Source organism: Corapipo altera, unplaced genomic scaffold (assembly GCF_003945725.1).
Source record: "Corapipo altera isolate COAL_440 unplaced genomic scaffold, ASM394572v1 201, whole genome shotgun sequence".
In the NCBI taxonomy this organism is placed as follows: domain Eukaryota; kingdom Metazoa; phylum Chordata; class Aves; order Passeriformes; family Pipridae; genus Corapipo; species Corapipo altera.
The window spans coordinates 924059-941671 of record NW_020884940.1 but is presented as its reverse complement, the minus strand read 5'-3'; the positions used below and the strand labels follow the sequence as shown (position 1 = coordinate 941671).

Below are 17613 nucleotides of genomic sequence, written 5' to 3'. Positions count from 1 at the left end.
CAAACTCCACAACTTAACCCAACCCCACTCCCATCACCTGAGCCCTCGTCCAACCCCTTGTCCAGGCAACCCTTAAACTCTGGGGCTTGCTTCACCACTCCAGGTGAAATATTTCCAGGGATTCAGGATGCTCCTTGCTGGGCTCTGGATCCCACAGACAGCACGCACAGGATCTGACAAAAGCAATTTAATTCCTTTTCTGAAGCTTATTTTACATGCATTGACCAAAGCCAGTACAACAGGTAACAGCAGGGCTGGGGTTTGTCCACATTCCATCAGTTTTTCTGGAATAAAGAAGCCAAATTCAAGAATCTTTTGCCCTCAGAAAGTACAATCATAATACAAGGAATTTTTTTTTTGTTGTTTTCACATGTTTTTTTTGTTGTTAATCAATCCTCCCCTACTCCCTGTATACAGACAATGCTCCAAAAGAGGAGGCAGGAGAGGAAAATCTAACACACACACACACACACACACACACTCTCCCCCCAAACACCCCTAAAGCCCACTGAGATGGGAGGACCAAATCTAGCTCTATCCAGAGTAAAAAAAAAAAAAAAATACAAACAGAACAGCAGGAATAGAGCTCTGACACAAACCAGGAGCAGTACCCTCAAATCTTACTAGAAATAAAAAACATTTTACAGGTTGTTTGACGAGATGCTACAAATTCCTTTTGATCAGTTCTGTCTCAGTTCTCTGGGTTTGAACAAGCAGCTGCATACACTGAAATATTGGTTTAAAAATAAAAATATTGCATTCTTGTCAAGAGTCTGTTGGATATTCTCATACCCACCAGAGGAAGGTGTAAGAGTGCACTGGAGCTGGCAGCCTACTATAGGCTTACTACCAGGTGCAGGTAACACAGAGCAGGTGTGTTCAGCAGACCAGGCTGGTTTGGCAAATGTTGAGGTGGTTTGTGTTGGTTCCCACACGGAGAGGACTCGTGTCCCTGCTCAGTCCCCCGTCACCTGCGTGGCCTGGGCATCTGAGCTCTGGTTGGTGGACTGGATGAACATGGGCTGGGTGATGTCCTGGCCTGCTGGCATTGTCACCTGCTGGATCTGGTACAGCTGCTGCAGAGACAGCATTTGGGGAAAGGAACGACTGTCAGTGCCCATCACACCCACACCACCTTTGGAGGGCTCTCAAAGCACCTCTCAGGTGGCCCAAAAAAACCAGACCCACACCAGGAGTTGCCACCAGACATTTGCTGCTCAGTCATTACAGAGGAATTCTGTGAATTCTGATGCCCAGACTGAGATCAGGCCAATCCTTCCCTGGGAGGGTGGGGAGGCCCTGGCACAGGGTGCCCAGAGAAGCTGTGGCTGCCCCATCCCTGGAAGTGTCCAAGGCCAGGTTGGAGCAACCTGGAATAGTGGGAGGTGTCCCTGCCCATGGCAGGGGGTGGCACTGGATGGTCTTCAAGGTCCCTCCCAACCCAAACCATTCCATGATTCCATGATACTTATGCAACAGGCAACAGCTTGATGTTAGACATCCTAAACTGGTTAAGACTAAAATGGGTCCCACACAGAGCGTGAAGGATTAATTAACTGGGAGCAAAGGCAGCAGGACACAGAGAATCCACATGAATCAAGACTGGCACAACATTCCCTTATCCTGTTCCAGCTCAGGGCTTGGGAGCAGCAGCAGTGCTTTCTGGGGAGGAGCTGATTTGCTGGAACATGCAGGTTTAGGACAGTGTTCCTGCCCCTTGGCCTCTGAGCTGCAGCACAAAGGAACCCCGAGCTCTTACCTGTCCATCTGTGAACTGGCTGAACTGCTGCTGCCCTTGCTGGACTTCTGTCTGTGTTATCTACAGGGAGAAGAGCAGTTTGATCACTGACAGCCCCTCCCAGAGGGTCACAACCCCACTAACAACATTCTGCTGCTGCCTTTCGAGAGCTTTTTCAGGCTCTTCCAAACTCCATCACCCCACCACTGACTGGCACAACACGGCTCGTGCCGCCGACCACGGCCAGGCTGGTGCTCAAGAACAGAGGACACGGGGGTTCAGTCCTTCCAAACCAAACACAACCACGTCCTCTCTGACTCTCCCGAGGAGAACGTGGCCTCCAGGATCCCAAAAAGCAGCAGGAAGGCAGAGAGAAGAAGAAACCCCTCAGCCTCAACAAGAACAGGAGACAGACAACCCGCTGGCAGCAGCGCCGGTCCTCGTGTTCCACCTCTCCTGAGAGGCTGCACAGCTCCTCCCTCGCCCAGGCAGAAGGAGCAGAAGTGAAGAGAAGGTTGATGAACCCAAAGTGTTACCTGCCAGCAGCTCAGAAGCAGCGTGAGCTTTGTCCAGAGACACACACACACACAGTTTGCATGCACCTTGCACGGGGCGGCCTCCTCGCTTTTGGGTTTGTTCTTTTTTATTTTTAAACTCTGACAGAAGGGACAGGAAGGAAAGAAAAAGGCAGGAATCCTAGCCCAAGAGTGGCTCAAATTCCCCTGGAGCTAGGGAACAACACTTTTAGCAGTTAGGTGAGCCCTGCTGTGGAGTGCATACCTGCTGTGCATTGGTTGCAAGCGTCTGGATCTGCCCCTGGACTACCTGGGTGCCTGACACGGGTTGGGCTAAGCGGATATACTGCAGCTGGCCAGCATTCAACTGAACCTGGAGACAAGTGGAGGGGGCAGGGAAAGAAAATTAAACAGATAACTGGGTAACCTCGACACACAACAAACTTGCCTGCTCGTTTCCACAACAGAAGCTGGAGCGATGGATGAACCCCCCTCCCCGGGAGCCTCAGGTGATTTACAGTTCCCAGGAGGGACCCAGGGCACAGAGCTCCTGCACGTCCCTGAAGCACCACATTCCTCCTTCCTCCAGGATGGGAGTGGTCAGTTAGGAGCTAAAACACGCTAATTGCTCCATTTCTCAGAGCTTTGAGGACACTTGTTTTTCGTTTTGGTTACGAGAGAGTCGAGTTACTCCTTTGATGTCTCATTTCACACAAAGAAAACTGTTACTGCACATGACACTCCTGTCATATCCTGCCAAAAATATTAAAGAATATAAGGGAATTTTTTTTTTTCACATAAATAAAGCAAGCAGAGATGACAAAACCCTTTGGAAGCTTTCAGTGCAGCTCTCTGCCAACATGTGTCAACCCCCACCTGGCAAAGGCTGAGCCTTTCTGGGTCAGTGTTCCACGTGTAAGATTCAAACCCAAATTTATTCCCTACAACCCTGATCTCACAAGGCTGGCTGTTTGGGGGGGAGGGGATATGAAGATAATGTTATCACAAGTGGTAACACTGTTAATTCACACCTGAGAGCAATAAAAAGGTCCCAGTGTGACTGTTCCTACTGCTGGATTTTTCATTCTGTGTTAATTTACCTCTCCATTTAGATTCACTGTCTTAAGGTTAATTATATACAAAAAAATGTTTTGAGTTTCCTTCTCTTTAAGAAAGGGAAAATGAGCATAGAGAACACTTTAAAAACTGCTGACTGATGAAGGCTCAAGTGCCTGGAACGTGCTCTTGGCATTCCCACAAATGCCACTGACTCCACCAGCTGTGTCTAAAAGCTCCAATATTATTTCCAGAGCAAATAAACTCCCCATGAGCAACATTTCAATAAAGAATTTGTTTCTGCACCGAGGTCTCCTGGGAGATCACATTTTCCACGCTGAGGGCTTGGATTTTAACCCCACAGCTGGATGGGTGAAAGAGATTTGGGAAGAGTTCTTCCAGAAATGAGAGGAAGCTCCAAGGAATCTGCCCAAAGAGGTCTGGCCAAGACACAGATTGAATTAAACACAAAATTAACGTGGACAAACAAGTGATTACCATTTAATGGATGGACAAACTGAGAAAAGCTGGAAGGAAGTGTATTGAAAAATAGAAGTCACCTTTCCACAGGCAAGTTGTGGTCCTGAAGTAAATGGTACCAGGAGCACGTGGAAAACCAGCAGAGTCCATGAGGAAGGTTCTTCCCAACACTCCAGAGGCACTTCCAGTTTTATGAGAGAGTTTCAAATTTGGGTGATGAAAGATTCTTTGCTGAACCCTCACAGACACCAGAGTGAAGAGGAACTATCAGAAGATGGCACTAACTATGCCAAGAGAGAAAGGAAATAAGGAGGAAATAAGAAAAGCACAGCAGGAAGAGCAGAACAGACCAGAGAGCAAGGACTGGAATTGTGTGAAACCAAAGTGATTTCCAGGCTGGGGAAAAAAGCTCTCACATGTGGCTCCATGTTTGATTTTATTTCACTTGCTGGAAGCTCCTTCAGCACCAACTGTGGTTCTCTGGTCATGGTTAAGAAGAATCCTCTTAATTACAGTTAAAACAGGATCTCTGCTGGCCAGAGAACTGTGAGTTGTGACTGTTTCATCCAACGTTGCTCCAGTGTTGCTGTTCTGCAGCCTGACAGTTGTCAGAGTTCCAAATGTTCCCAAAGATGCCACACTCTGGGCCTTGGAAGCTTCTGTCTCTCATCTGCAGCACAAGAAGCTTCTGAGGATCATTCACAGCTCCCTGTTCTTTTGTACTTCCAGGAAAGAGGGAGGTAGAAGCATGTTCTTGCTCCAAATCACACCCTAATTACTGAACCTCCAGCTTCAGCCTGAAAACACGGGAGCACTTCCCACAGGATCCACCTCAAGAAGGTTTTGGCTTCCTCAGAACTATTTCATAAAGAATTCTTTCTCCTAACAGAGGTCCAAGCCCCTTTTTGTAGTTACAGCACCCACTGGAGACAACTGGGAACAAGTCTGAACTGTTCTACTGCTGCTGATCCAACATTCAGGGCTGGTGTAATAATGGATTCACTCAAGCTGGAGGACTCCTTCCACAGTGCTTCGAGGAACAAGTCTCTGGGAGAGACTTTCAAAAGCAAATGAAGAAGAAAAGAGTGTCCAAGAGAGTAATGGAGAATGCAGAAGAGAAAAAAAGCTTCTTGTAGTCAAAGAGCCTTTTTGGCAACTCCTTTCTGACCAACACCTTAGGGCAGCAGGGACCAGCTGAAGACTTAAAAGAGATGAAAAGAACTTTTAAGCTGGAAAAATCTGGCAAGTGCTCTGATGCAACCCCTTTTTCCAGATGCTCTGGCACAGCCCCAGCGTTTGCCAGACATGCAGAGGCAAGTTCAGCCAACCTTGAAAGGCAAAACCTGGTGTGAAAGCTCAGTTTTGCCACAGCTGTGGGGACACTTCACAACAGAAATCCAAGTGAAACGCTTGTCTCTGTCACTGGGGTGACCTCTGGGTTCTGTAAACACTGCTCTGCTTTTTTTCTGTAAGAGGTGTGAAATTTTCCAGATGGGAAGCAAAAAGACCCAGCTTTGTTGTGATGGTAAGTTACAGAGAGGAGGGGGGGAAAGGACTTTTTTTTTGATCCCTGTGTTTCCCTAGGACACGTCAGGATGTTACTGCTGATGCTGGGTACCCAAAATCCCATTTTTAAGCCACGGCAGGTCTGTGCTGACGTGAAAGCCACAAGATTTCTTCTGGTTCTGCAAAGCCAACCAGCTCTAAGCACTTGTAGAAATATTTCTTAGAACATCAAAGTTTATTAATAACTCCCAGATGGCACCTTTCCCACTGAGCCTGCCAGGTCATGACTTCAGATTGCAGAGGCAGAACCAAGTAAAGGCAAAAGAACTGAATTCTGGTTTATTGAAACCAGGCTGTGGTAAAGAACTAAGGTTTGGCCAGGAAATATCATATTTATTGCTTCCTAATCATGACTATTTCCCTCAGGGGAAGGTGTTTGGGGTGGGCAACGAGTCCACACTGGATGGGTTGGATTTATATCCCCCTTCATGTCACACCTGGTTAGTTTTCCTCTCTTAAGTGCAGGAAAAACACACCACTCAATCCAAACTTCCTCTCCCAGTTAAAAAAGCAAACATATCCAGCCTCATGCCAGAAACACCAGCTCACAGTTTGCTCACAGGGCTCTTCCAACGTTCCCTGTTGGCAAAATCTTACCGGGATCTGCTGGATCTCCCCCGTGTTGGTGATGATCTGCTGCATGACTTGCATGGTCTGCCCCGTCCCGCTCTGAGCCTGCTGGGTCTGGCCCTGGGGCTGGGCCTGCACTATCTGCACCTGCTGCCCCTCTCCCACCTGCATCGTCACCGGGGTGCTCTGCAAAAAAACAGGGATGAGGAGCCAGAAACGGGGCTGGAACAGCGGGGCTGGGACAGACAGAGCATCCCCTGCCCCCACTGAGGCCTGGGGAGGCTGGAACCACACGGGGGGAACTCAGGACATGAGGATCTGAACTCCTGGGCACCACCAAAAACCACCTTTGGCCCACAGAAGCTGTGGCTGCCCCACTGAAGTGTCGAAGGCCGGGCTGGAGCAACCTGGGCTAGTGGAAGGTGTCCCTGCCCGTGGAACCAGATGAGCTTTAGGGTCCCTCCCAGGCAAACCCATTCATAGAATCAGAGAATCAGCTGGGTTGGAAGGGACCTCCAAGATCATCCAGTCCAACCCTTGATCCAACCCCGCTGTGGTTCCCAGCCCATGGCACTGATGCCACATCCAGTCCTATCTTAAAAACCTCCAGGGAGGGAGAATCCACCCCTTCCCTGGGCAGCCCATTCCAATGGCTGAGCACCCTCTCTGCAAAGAAATTCTTTCTAATCTCCAACCTAAACCTCCCCTGGCACAGCTGAAGACTGAGCCCTCTTGTCTTGCTGATGGTTGCCTGGGAAAAGAGACCAACCCCCCCCTGGCTCCCCCCTCCTGTCAGGGAGTTGCAGAGAGTGAGGAGGTCTCCCCTGAGCCTCCTCTTCTCCAGGCTGAACAGCCCCAGCTCCCTCAGCCTCTCCTCACAGCACTTGTGCTCCAGTCCCTTCCCCAGCCTCGTTGCTCTCCTCTGCACCTGCTCCAGCCCCTCAATGTCCTTCCTGAGCTGAGGGCCCAGAGCTGGGCACAGCACTCCAGGGGTGGCCTCACCAGTGCTGAGTCCAGGGCAAGAATCACTTCCCTGGACCTGTTGGCCACACTGTTCCATGATTTCCACGCTGTTATGACTGTTCTGGGCACTCCATCACACCCAGGGTTTCCCAGAGCTCCTGGCTCACCTGGCCTTGCTGAGGCTGGGCGATGATGATCTGTCCTGGCTGGATGGTGGTGGTGGACGTGGTGGTCTGCTGGCCCTGCTGCTGCCCCTGCACCTGCACTGCTGCAGGCTGCTGGGCCAGGGTGAAATAATACTGCACAGGCTCAGCTGGGGTCACTGCCTGGCGAACCTCCTCCTGCAGCACAGGGAAAACACTGGGATGTGGGAACACAGCAGCATCTAACCCCTCCCACCCCACAGCCCAGACATCCCCCCTGAACGTGCTCCGTGGCAAAGGACATTGAACACCTCGCCTGGAACAGTTCAACTCAGTAAATCTGAAGTGATAAAGCCAAGCAGGACCCTCGTTTATTCAGCTGCATGGAAATCAAAGCCATTCCCAGTGAACTGGGGCTAATCATGGAGTCACCGGCGAGACGACGTCGTCACCGTGAGAAGGAAACGAATAAAATCACCACAGCTGAAATCTGTGCAATTCCTCACCAGGAAATTCCATCATCACCTGTTATCTCAATACAGGAAGAACTGCAAATGCACCAGGGACTGCAACCAGGAAGATTTACAGAGCCTCCTGTGCCACCAAACCCCCTCCTTAGCTCCATGCCCCAGCACACACCTCAATCCAGCTCTGCTGTCAAACCCCTGGGAATAAAAGTCATGGATTTGATGTCAACTGCCTTGCCTTTAGTTAGTTATTTAAATCCAGCTTTTTCACACTGAGAACAGTTTCCTGCTGCGGGTTCCCAGCTGATTCTGCTGGAGTGAGGAACCAAAGGCTGTGCTCTAACTCACTGCTGCTTTGTTTTATCTCAGGAGACAAAAATCGCCGGTGATTCACGATATTTCAGGCAAAGAGGTGGATTTTCAGAGATTACGATGAGTGGTGAGTTGTTAACCCTCAGGAATCAGAATTCCTAAGCTCCCCAGAGCAGCTGGATGTGGCCCCCAGGGGAAGATGCAGCTCCCAGACGTTCACTCCATGGCAGAAGGCGTAAACAATCCTCTCCCAGCCACCTCGAGTTCACAGCTGAGAGTGTAGGATGTTTACACGTGCTACAACATGGCACAGTCCCACTTCCACCAGCCTGCTGGACAACCCTGCTTTAGCTGAGCCTTGCTCCTGGATTCCCTTCAGCAGATCCAACTGGGCAGGAAAAGGAAAATTCCCATTAAACGAGAGCAGTGGATGATGTCCGGGTGGGCATCGGGCTTCAGTGGAGAGCCTGTTCACTCAGATGCTGGTTTTTCAGAGGGAGAGCAACTCAAGGTTTATTCCTGGGAGGTTTTTCACCAGAAAATCACCCCCCAAAAGATTCAACTGATTCCAGCTGGCTGGGAACAGGAACAACTCCTCAGCCTGGCTCTCAGCAGCGTGATCCCACAGTGCTGCAAACCACCACGACCAAACACAACACTTCCTGCTCCCGCAGTTCACTCCTCCTCACTTCATTAATCCCTTTGAGGGAGGGATTAATACCAAATTCAAATACATTTTCACCAGGGCATGTCTCCAGTGAACCACAAAACCACATGCACTCAGGAGCTGGGTGGTTCTACGCCCAGTCCTTAGGCAGGTTACTTCTGGAGTGCTCCAATCCCCAATTCCTGGCTGAATCCTGAAATAATTATGGCAACTGAGTACTTCTCTAAGTATCTACTCCAGGTTCAGTTGCATTTGCCACAGGCAGGAATGGTTTTAAATCCAAATCTGCTTGAACTACGCTCTGTCCCATCGTTTTCCATCCTTTATTTTCCAGCCACAGCTGGAGTTCCCAGACCAACACAACATCAGGGTTCCCCTCCCAGCTCTTCCACAGAACCAACACTGACTTGTCAAACAGCCTTTTCTGTGGTAGAGATAAAATACAGGTTGTATCCCAGCCAAAAAAAAAAAAAACCACAGGAAGATTTCTTCTTTAGAAGAAAACAGCAAAGTGAGTGGGGCACCTCAAGGAGCAAGAAGTGAATTTATGATGCCAGGATGAACCCGTCAATTATTTCAGCTTAAAAAGCACCTTCAGGTTGCCTTCCCCCACTAAGCAAAGCATCAAGAGCAGCTGTACAGGCTGCTTTGTCTTTTATTTCATACCAAACTGAGGAGTTTTGGATAAATCAGCAGAATGCATTTCCCAGCACACCTGGAATGAAGCCTTGGGGTGCTGCTGATTTTAACCTGAAGCAGCAGGATGGGCTCTCCTGCACATTTGTGACGTGGAAAGGTGGTTTTCCTTATTTACCAGACACTCATCCTGCTTCTGGAAAGCAGAAAGTGAGGTTCAACTCAACTTTTCAGGGCCCCATCCCAAAGGATGAGGTGTGAATTCCCTTCCTCTGCCCATCACTTCAGCAGCACCACAAGGACTTCAAGGGGGAAGGGAAAAGAGCAGCCTCCAAAATCCAGGTGCAGAGTGGAAATGCTGCTCTCTACACTCAGAGCAGACACAATTCTGCATGTTTTCCATGATTTATGTTGGAATACAAAAAAAAAAACAAACATGCCAAAGACAAACTTCCAAGTCAAACCCTCGCCAGAAGATGCTTCATGTCACACCAAACTCCCCAGGGAGACAGTTTAAAGGACCACCTTGCACTGCAAACACACTGCAAACCTTCAGAACTATCAGAAAAGCAGCTGAAGGGAGTTGTTATAACTTTTTTGTTCCATTTTTTTAATAGCTGGACGATGCTTCCAGGAGCTGCTGACCGAGGAGCAGCATCATCCAAACGGAGCTGGTTCCCTGCAAGAGGTGCCCTGATGGTATTCCCAGACTTTTTAATCAGGAAAAGGGATGAGCCCTCACTGAAGTGGCCCCCCAGCCCTCGTGCTGAGCTGAGAGCAGCAGCCTGCTGCTGTAAACATCCGACTGAAAGCTCCTTCCAGCACCTTCCAGCTTCCAGTCAAGGATGTTTACAGGAGCACTGGCTGCCCCAAAGGATGCAGGAGGGGGATCTCCAAGCCAGCAAACCTGTTTCTCCCTTTACAGGCCAAAGGATCCAACTCAAAACATTAATTTTTTTCACATTTGGTATCAGAACTAGTCAGTGGTTTGTTTGTTTTGTTGGTTTTAAGTAAGCCCCCTCAAAGTCAGGCTTCTGTAAATCTCCACTCAAGCTCAATTTCCATTAAAAAAACCCACTTAAGAACCTGAAAACTACAGGAAATAAACAGGTAAAAAAGAGAGGCATAAACCTCTTGATTCTGTACTGCTCTGTTTTAGCCAGAGACTGAAATCACAGCAGGGAAAGGACAAGAAGTGGCTCATTTTTATGTCTCACCTGTCGCTTCGGAGGCTTCAGCTCATCCCTTGGAACGATGTCGATCAGGAAATCAAACTGATCAAACTTTGTGATTGCCATGGCAATGTCATTCCTCTGCAACAACAAGGAGAAAACATTCCTCTCAGCTTCAGGAGTCTGTTCTGTCACTGGACAAATGAAGTTAGAGCTGTTAATACCTGAGTCAAGGGGGAATGTCCTCTCCAGGTCCCAGGTTTTGGTAGCAACACCATTTTCTTGTGCTGAGCAAAGCCTCCAAAATGTGAAATAAGGGGCTCTTGCAGTCATTTATTCACCCACCAGATCAGGCTTCCCATCACAGAGGGCTCATGGCAACCACCACCACAAGCCTTTCTGGGGAATTCTTCTAAAAATGACTTAAAAATCCCAAATATATCTGCAAAACAGCTTTGCAAGAAAGATGACTATCCCTGCATTCCCTGTATTCCTAATGAATACAGACACAATCTGCAAAACAGCTTTGCAGAAAGATGACTATCCCTGCATTCCCTGTATTCCTAATCAATATAGGCACAATCTGACAGCTGGAGATGAGCATTTTGGTTTGGTTTTTTTTCTAAATTAAATGAAATAAAAAAGCCTTCCAGCTGCCCAGTTACACTGCACACTGTGCTGTGTAGTGGCAAACACAGGTGCTCAAGTTCCTGTGTCCAAAACATGCCTCCTGTTGTGGAAACATTTCCAAAGGGGTTTTGGGGAGCAGATTTTGGAGCAGCTGGAGCAGGAGCAGCTCCTTTACCTGCAGAGTCCTGCGTTTGTTGTCCTCAGTGTGGATCCAGGCTCGGAGGGTGAGCTCTGTTATAAAGATCTGAGCAGCCTTGGCAAACAGCACAGGGGCCTCTGCACTGATCATCTGCAATGAAAATACAGTTTTTATTTAAGGTTTTAATACTGCAAAGAGGAACTTCAGCATGTTGGTAAAAATCTAAAAAATCCGAGCGTTCGACGTGGATTTGGGGGAGTTTTCCCATCCGTGGGTCTGACAGGGCAGAGTTCCCAGAATTCCCAGGGTTTGGCATCTCAAACTGGGCTGGAAAAGCTGCTTCCTCTGGGCCCAGTCAGATGGCAGGTCCAGTTTAAAAACCTGGCCCTTATTTGACACCGATAATTGTAAATTAGCAGTGATAATTTATAATTAACGTATCGGTTATAGTTGATACACTGAAATCATTTGAAATGGCAAAGAAGGTTTGGGGGCCCTGAGGAAAGGCTTGGCCTCCCCAAATTCCTTTTCCTTAAAGAGCATTTGGGTCGAGATTTACTCCAATTAAGCAGTTTCATTATTAAGCCTCAGCTTTTTAATGTTATTAAATAACATTCCGGGCAGGCCAGAGACTTTCCCCGCCCTAAAAATCTCATCCTTCCCCTTTTATCATCAAAAATTTGGCACTTGTTTAGTTCACACACTGAACTGGGGCCCTGGGAGGCCTGGGATCATCCTTTTCCAGGGATTATGAGAAGCTCCCTTGCACAGGAACACAACACACACTCTTCAGGATCTCATTGAAGTGTTAAAGGTTCTCCTGACAGTTTAACACTGAGAAAATCAAGAAGAAAGCACAACCCATTCTTTTTTTTCTCTCTTAGGAATTAAGTGATAGTTTTCCAGCTCAAAAAACCAGGGAAGGCTGGAGCAGCACAAGGTGCAGGTGACTCCTTTTTCCTCCCTTCTGTGTCAGGGAGTTTTCATTCAGCCAATTCCTGTGTCATTTCCAGGGCTCAGTTCAAATACTGGTATCAAACCCAGCTTATCCACCTCAATTATTGCTGATTTTTCCATAAAAACTGACACAGGCAGTCCACTGAACACCCTAAAGCTTTGTGAAATTTGTGCTATTTACCACAAGAAAACAAAACTGCAAAAAGCCTCCATCAAAACCCCAGATGGGTTTTGCTTTCCCAGCTTTAATTATCCAAGGCCAGGTAACTTTGCATTCAGGACAGCTGCTAAAAAACCCTTTAAAAATCATAATAATGCTGGTAAGAACGAGAAGTTCAAGGAATTACAGACACAATATCCATCAAAAGGGTCAGGAATTTTTTAGGAAAAAAACCCCTGAGTGTACCTTCACATCTTCATCCAGTTTCATGATCTTCTTAATGCGAGCCAAGGGCAGCTCCTGAACCCTGAAGTCTTTCTGCAGAGAGAGATTCACATTTGAGAGACTCTTAACTGACATTTCACTGAAATATAAAGGTAAAAAAAAAAAAATGGTAAAACCAGTCTGCACTGCCTAGAATTACACTGGGTAAAATCAATTTGGTTTTCTTTCAGGTGTGGCAGCTTCTCCTCGGGGCTGAGAATTCTCCTGTCTGTGTTTTACACTGATTTAATTCCACTCCAACCTTCTGGCAGAGGCTTGGATTTCCCATTTCACCCCCAAGCTGAAGTGGTTCTGCACAACAGAATGTTTCTAATATAATATCACCCCTTCCTCCACCTATTTATATTTGAAGCAACAAATCCAGTGAAGTTTCCTGGGCCCCACAAAACCCTGGAATTCCCAAAAAGTCACGAGAAGGAAACGAAACCAAACGAGAGCTGGATGAAAACTTTGCTTTGTTTGTACTTCCCTGCTGCCCAATCCTAATTTTGGGGTTAAAAACCTTGCAAGAACCTTGTTCAAAATGATCTCTTGTGGTTTTTAGGTGGATTTCTCCCTATTTTCCAGGAAATAATGGTGGTTTAAGAGCCAAACTTTGCATGAGAGGAGGCACCAACGTGTTCCTTGGGTCAGGCAAACCACCAAGCTTCTCCTATTCCTGAAGGATAAAAAGTGGAATTAAAATAAATCAATCAATCCCATGTGTTGCTGCCAGGAACCTCTTAAAAAGGGAGAAAGGCCGAGGTTACATCCCACTGCATCAGGAATGCAGAATTCCTGCTCACAAAGGGCTTCTAAAAAAAAAAAAAATAAAAAAAAATCATCTTCCCTTCTTCTTCTTAACAAAAATGTCACAGAAAAATAATAGGAAAGTCATTTCTCCAGGGAAAAAGCACTGCAGGATGTGTTGGGGAAACAAAAGGGGGGAAAAAATGCTGAAAATGCTGTTTTCCAGGCTAAATTTCTCTTCTAAATTTCTTTCTGGTGAGGAAAAATATGGATGTTGTGCCTGGCCCAGGCAGGACTCCAGCAGAGGCATTTTATTTAATTCATATATAACATTTTTATGCATATCTAGATACATTATTTTCTGTGTGTATATATATTAAAAAAGCTTTCTGTGCCTCATTCTGCAGAGAAAGCTGAATGTGGTGGCTCCTGCAACTTGCTGAAAATCAGGATTAATTTGGGGTGGGGGTGTCCTTGCAAGGAGTGCTCAGGGCTGTCCCATCTTGGTGAGGAAAAGTGGCATTTTGGAAGGATTTTGGAAGGATTTGGGGGCAATAAGAAGGTTGGGACCTGCTCTTGGAACACACAACACACTCAGGGGTGGCCTTTGCAACCAGCACACAAACAAGTTAAGGGGTTGCTAAGACATGGAAAAACATCTCAAAGGGTTTTTCTGAGGGGGGGTTTTATTGTTTTGAGGTTTTTTTCTGGTTGTGTTTTTTTTTTTTTTTCCTTAAGCTCTTTCCTTTCTAAAGGGCCTCGTGAGCTTTGACTGATGAGGAGAAAACTTCTGATTTGTGACACTTGTAACAGTTTTAATATCAATTTGTGTGAACAGGCAAACCTCTGAATTTTTCCTTCACTAGAAAGAAATTTAGGACAGAAATTTGGAGCAGAAAACACCATTTTCAGCATTTTTTCCCCCCTCTTTTGTTTCCCTACCACATCCTGCTGGGGAGAGATGACTGTGCCCAGGTACAACACCATTAAAATCTTTACAGATTTTGAGAGAGAGAGGGAGAAATTGTAAAAACTAAAGCTCTTTTATTCCTTTAAGGCCACAACACATAAATCAAAAGGAACAGGAGGGGAAGGGAAGCCTGAGCAGGACTGGCCCCCACCCAGCAGGACAAACCTCAGACACCAATTCCTCCTCTTTTCTTTTCTCCAAATTAGGGCTGGATGTTTCCACAGGCCTCCTGGAACTCCCTGTGCAGCTGAAAAGTTAAGCTCAGCCTAAGCCTGGATTTATTTCTCCAAGGCTGGGCTCCACTCCTTCCCATTCCCTCCAAACTCCCTTTGGGATTTCCCCTGAATTTCAGCTCAAAAGCACAAAAACCAGCCCCAAAAAGCAGGTGCCCAACAGCTTTCACCCCCTCACAGTTCACTGGCACCCACAGAATAATAGACAGAATAAATTCCAGGATTTCATTAAGGGGCACAGCACTGGAATGTTTTCCTGTGATCCCTTTTTTTTCCCCCCCAACTCCACTGCCCTCAGTTAACATTCCCAATGAATTCCTAACTTGCAGTGCAATAAATAGATCCTAGGACAGTTAAAAATTAAGCTGCCCATGCTTGATAAGCTGCATAATAAACCCCTTTCATGTGGAGATGAAGCCAAACTCCAGCTCCTGAACACAAGAATTCACTGTGCTGGAAGAGGAAAGTAATTAATTCTGGTTATGCATACAAATTTCTACATCTGTTTCTTTAATCAACTATCTGCACACAGGCTGAAAAAAAGCAGCTTATCTTCAGACTAGTGGATTGGGGAGGGGGTTTTACTTTGAAGAGCCTGTCTTGGACTGGAGTTCTTTTGTTTTCAGGCCCAGGAGAGTGATTTCAGGCCCACTGGATCACAGGAATGTATCAATCTCCCTTGAAAAGTCATTTTTATTATATGCCCTTGTTCCCACATCTCTTCTGGGGATGGAAAAAAATAGAAGCTACTTAGTCCAGTTCTTATTCTCAGCCTATACAGGATTTTTTTTTTTTCTTAATTGAGCATCTTTGAATTAATAAAGCACCTGATAACCACACACTTGGCATTCAAGATTCTCAGCATTTCAAGCTTGTCAAAGGAGATGGTTCTGGAAGAGGGCAGAGAAGTCTAAAGCCAACAATCCATTCACAAAATTGGAATTCAGAGGTAAATTAGGGAGGGGGGGGAAGTTGGATTTTGAACAGTGACTCCCCAGGGTGTGGCCAAGGGATGCCTGAGGTGCTGGTCACACATTTATAGTTCAGAATGTGAACAGGAACATCATGGGAGGTGCATCCTCAAATCCCTCCTGCCAGCTAAAACAGCCTCTGGCAGCTCCACTTCAACCTGTGGCTATTTTAGAATCCCTTCTCTTTTCCCTCACAAGCAGAATTCCCCCTGGGATTCTCCAGGGCACAGCCACAGCCATCACTGAGCCTGTTCAAACAACCTTTCCATCACTTTGTCCTCTCGTTCAGCCCACAAGGAGCTGAAGGTTTGACTGCTGATGCCCAGAGAGGTTGTGACTCCCCAGCCCTGCAAGTGTCCAAGGCCATGTTGGACTTGGTTTGGAGCAACCTGGGCTGGTGGAAGGTGTCCCTTTAAGGTCCCTTCCAACCCAAACCATCCCATGATTCTGTTGGTATCTCCATTTTTGGGGGGATTTGGAGCCCACAGCCCCTCCTGGGTGATGATTTATCAGCTCCTAAGGCCTCCTTGTCCAGTGTAAACAGCTTTACAGGATCCCAGAGCAGCAGGAATTATGTCCAAGCTGAGGTTTGTTTTGCTCCCAGGCCCTTTTCCCTGTCAGTTGTCCAGAAATTCCCAGTCCTGGGGCCACTCACCACGGTGAGGTTCCTGATCTCCTCCATCACCCGAGGCCAGAAGGACTGCAGGCTCTGCTGGGCATCGCTGTTCCCAGCTGTGCCAAACCCACCATCCGTGGACATCCTGGGAGCTGGGAGAGACAAAACCAGGAGTGAGCAACCAGGGAGGGCAGGAGGCAAAGGATCCCACCCACAGGACAAGGGGGAAGGGCTTCACACTGCCAGGGAGCAGGGTCAGATGGGATATTGGGAAGCAATTCCTCCCTGGGAAGGTGGGGAGGCCCTGGCACAGGTTGCCCAGGGAAGCTGTGGCTGGTCCATCCCTGGAAGTGCCCAAGGATGGAGCTCTGAGCAAGATGGTCTAGCAGAAGGTGCCCCTGCCCATGGAAGGGGTTGGAACAAGATGATCTTCAAAGGTCTTTGGGTTCCAACCCAAAGCGTTCTGCGATTCGGTGATTCCAAGCTCCAGGAATTCAGGAAAGGGCCAGCCCGGCTAATCCCTCTGGAAAACTGTCAAAATAAGCTATGACAGGACCAATGATTTGGGTTTTTTTTCAATTTTAATTTATTTTTCCAGAGATTGAAAAAGAACATTTAAGAAGTGTAACAGACGGTCGCTTCCGTGCCCGTCTGAAAGTGTCACTTTTTGGGGCTTTACACCAGCTTTAAAATCCCTCTTTTCCTCAGGAATAATCCACAGGAGAAATTAACACTCTGCACAGTGTGGAATAACATCCAAAGCACAAAGATTTTAACATTCAAATCTTTTAATTGGAGCCGTTTTCCAAAGCCAAGGCACGGGGCTTCCTGCAACTGCAGGGTGTTCCGAGCGTGCTCATTATTCCATTTATCCCCGAGGAAGTCTGGGCATTCCTCAAGATTTGCATCCCTGCAAACAGCTTTATTTACAGGGTGCACCAGCAGTGAACAAGGAGAAAACAAAGGGATAACAACTGGGATCAGACTCTCCCTCCATCCAGGCTGGGATGGTTGGTGCTGGGGACACGCAGCGTTGATCAGCCTCGTGCTCAGGTGACCCAGTGACACTCTCCAGGGGTGGGTCAAGTTCCAGCTGACACAATTCCTTCCTCCCCAGGAATTCCTGGATCAAGCTGTGCCTTTTTGACAAGGAACTCTTAAACCAGCTCCAGTCAACATCAACACCAAGGCAGACACACACCACGGGAATCCCTGGGAACACCAAGGCCAGCTTTGCTGGCTGTGTCTGTGTGACAGGAGCATTCCCAGTGGGATGGGAGCCTGGAAGGACGGGGGACAGGTGCCAAAAGCACAGGGCCTGCTGAGACACATCCCAAGAGGATGGGACTCAGTGATTCCCAGGCACTGAGAGCAGCTTGGGAACACCAGGAGAGCTCCCAGGGTCACCCAGAGCAGCTCAGGAATGACACAGAGAGGCCCTGGACAGACAATAAATCCCTGTGTCTCCCACAACAGGCAGGAAGGTGCCACAGTTCCCACAGGGAAAGATCTCCAGCTACACATGGATATTTTTCCACTGGGCAGATTCAGCCCCAACAAAGGCACAACCCTCTGCTCCTGATCCCATTCCACGTCAAGGTTTATTCCAGCCCTCCCTGGCTCCACAGGGAATCACCA

General features: G+C 47.6%; 1 protein-coding gene across 4 annotated transcripts in view; it reads right to left on the bottom strand.

Annotated features, from left to right (window-relative positions):
* Positions 1–172: 172 nt before the first annotated feature.
* NFYC (nuclear transcription factor Y subunit gamma) overlaps positions 173–17613 on the bottom strand; it is a 36733-nt gene continuing 19292 nt past the window's right edge. For 3 of the 4 annotated variants that reach the window (XM_027661232.1, XM_027661231.1, XM_027661230.1), the window contains exons 2-10: positions 16015–16127; positions 12418–12489; positions 11091–11204; positions 10331–10426; positions 7056–7229; positions 5953–6111; positions 2519–2626; positions 1760–1819; positions 173–1076 (exon numbers count right to left, since the gene is read on the bottom strand). In XM_027661232.1, the coding sequence (XP_027517033.1) occupies positions 957–1076; positions 1760–1819; positions 2519–2626; positions 5953–6111; positions 7056–7229; positions 10331–10426; positions 11091–11204; positions 12418–12489; positions 16015–16119 (1008 nt within the window). In that variant the 5' untranslated portion in view covers positions 16120–16127 and the 3' untranslated portion in view covers positions 173–956. The remainder of the gene's footprint in view (positions 1077–1759; positions 1820–2518; positions 2627–5952; positions 6112–7055; positions 7230–10330; positions 10427–11090; positions 11205–12417; positions 12490–16014; positions 16128–17613) is intronic. The other variant, XM_027661233.1, reaches the window with a different exon arrangement.